At 48.1% G+C, this 2,460-nt stretch overlaps 1 protein-coding gene across 1 annotated transcript; it reads left to right on the top strand.

Moving 5' to 3' along the window:
* The first annotated feature begins 791 nt into the window (after positions 1-791).
* LOC116146970 lies at positions 792-1,667 on the top strand. Its single transcript, XM_031432393.1, has 2 exons — positions 792-1,181; positions 1,257-1,667. Exons 1-2 carry the CDS (start codon positions 792-794, stop codon positions 1,665-1,667), a joined length of 801 nt encoding a protein of 266 aa, XP_031288253.1.
* The last annotated feature ends 793 nt before the right edge of the window (positions 1,668-2,460 follow it).

Here is a 2,460-nt window from a genome sequence, read left to right as displayed (position 1 = left end):
ACTCGCCCTTTATGGATGCAATCGCCCTAGCTGACATGCCCCACAAATTTACTATTCCCAGTATGAGGCCCTATGATGGCACAACCGACCCGAACGATCACATAGCCTCATATAAACAACGGATGTTCACTATCTCCATACCCCGCGCGCTGAGGGAAGCCTACATGAGTAAGAGTTTTGGTTCAAGCTTAGCCGGCCCAGCACTTTAGTGGTACACAAATCTCCCAAACGGTTCCATTGACTCATTTGCACAACTCACTGACACCTTCGTGGAGCAGTTCGCCAGCAGTAAGAAGCTCGAGAAATTGTCGGCCGATCTATACAGAGTATACCAGAAAAGGGGAGAACCACTGAAAGAGTACGTCAGCAGATTCAACAAGGAGAAAATTTCCATTCCTGCTTGCAACCCCGAGACAGCTGTAAACACATTCAGGAAAGGCCTCCTCCCGGATGGGGAATTGTACAAAGAATTGACAAGGCTTGGCTACACAACGATGGAAGACGCCCTGGCCAGATTGGTGATACAAATAAGGTGGGAAGAAGATGAGATGAATCGAGTAATCCACGCCAGGGACGACTCAAGGTGGAATGATAGGAGGCCAGATGCCAGACCGACCGAAACCCGCTACCAACCCCCAGCGTGTCATTTGAAAAAAGTCAGGAAACCATATGACTGCCAGCCACAATACGACCGTCAGCCACTCAAAACAGATAATAGACAGATTGGATCAAGCTGATACAAGATACCAGACTACAACCTAAACGTTGAACCAGCCTAAGTGGTGGCGATCATGAAAGGAATGGGATCCAGCGTTAGGTGGCCAGGCAAGCTCAACGCCGAAGCAAGAAGAGACACAACCAAGTGGTGTGAGTTTCATGGCGACCATGGACATAACACCCCAGATTGCATTGCCCTGCGTTTAGAGGTTGCCGCGCTATTGAAGAGGGGACATCTCCGAGATCTGCTGACCGATAAAGGAAAGCACACCATTAGCCAAAAAAGCAATAAAGAAACTTCTCCACCCCCGCGAGAGCCCACACCAAAAGGCTTCTACTCACTCATCTCCGGGGGGTCAGAAATCAGCGGGGTAAGTTATTCATCAGCCAAACGATACGCTAGGGCTAACAGCCACCATGAGATACAGTCAATCTACCCAGTTTCTCAGTCACACTCCCATCAGGTAATTTAGTTCGAAGACGATGAGCCGATCACCCAGGCCGCCCCTCATCATGATGCTCTAGTCGTCTCTCTTCAGGTCGCCAATATTCTTGTGAAGAGAGTGTTCATAGATGGAGGGTCATCAGCGAACATTCTGTTCCTTGGATCAGTAAAAGCTATGGGTTTGGAAGAAGAAAACATCAACAGAAGGCCGACCCTACTAGTTGGTTTTAGTTTTGAGCAGAAGTACACTATCGGAGAGATCGTCCTTCCTATCTATGCTGGTGGAGTAAACAGACAGACAATCTTCCTGGTGATAGACGCCCCTTCACCCTACAATGTTCTCTTGGGCCGACCTTGGATCCACGACATGCGAGTAGTCCTATCCACTTTCCACCAAACAATCAGGTTTCCTACCAAATGGGGAGTACGAGAAATCAAGGGCGACCCGAAAGCTTCCAGAGATTGTTACAAGAACGCCTTCAAGGGCAAGGATATCACTTCATAGCAACTACAGTCTCATCCAACCCTTCCGACCAAGCCAGATCAACCATCAATGGAAGAGTTGGATGAAGTACAGATACACCCGGATGATCCTGAGAGAAAGACACAGATAGGTTCCCGTCTAGGGCCCGAAACAAGAGAAAAGCTGATAAAATTCCTCAGACAGAACGAAGACTGTTTCGCCTGGTCCCATGCCAACATGACGGGAATAAGTCTAGAGGCCATGCTTCACCATCTCAAAGTAGATCCAGATCACCAGTCAGTGAAGCAGAGGAGAAGGAAATTCGCACTAGAGCGCAACCGGATCGTTAATGAGGAGGTTGAAAAGCTATTGAGTAACAGTATGATCAGAGAAGTCCACTACCCTGAATGGCTGGCAAATGTCATCATGGTAAAGAAAAAGAATGGAAAGTGGAGAGTCTGCATCGATTTCACGGACTTAAACAAAGCATGCCCTAACGATTCCTTCCCGCTTCCGCATATTGACATGATGGTTGATGCAACTGCAGGCCACGAGCTTCTTAGTTTCATGGATGCCTTTTCAGGTTACAACCAAATCTTGATGCACCTGGACGATCAAGAAAAGACAGCCTTCATCACAGAGAGGGGAACCTACTGCTACAAAGTGATGCCATTCGGTTTGAAGAATGTTGGGGCTACCTATCAACGGTTAGTTAACATGATGTTTGCCGAACCTCGGGGATACTATGGAGGTTTACATCGACGACATGCTGATTAAGTCCCTCGTAACCGACCAGCATCTCGACCACCTCAGCCAAGCGTTTGCTGTCCTAAGG

This window comes from Pistacia vera, unplaced genomic scaffold, assembly GCF_008641045.1.
Source record: "Pistacia vera cultivar Batoury unplaced genomic scaffold, PisVer_v2 Contig486, whole genome shotgun sequence".
Lineage (NCBI taxonomy): Eukaryota > Viridiplantae > Streptophyta > Magnoliopsida > Sapindales > Anacardiaceae > Pistacia > Pistacia vera.
This window is presented reverse-complemented; position numbering and strand designations above follow the sequence as displayed.

Excerpts from the sequence above, each read along its gene's own strand:
- LOC116146970 (XM_031432393.1), top strand. The coding sequence starts at position 792 with ATGAAAGGAATGGGATCCAGCGTTAGGTGGCCAGGCAAGCTCAACGCC. Across the intron at positions 1,182-1,256 it reads CTCAGTCACACTCCCATCAG|GTCGCCAATATTCTTGTGAA; the intron begins GTAATTTAGTTC and ends GTCTCTCTTCAG.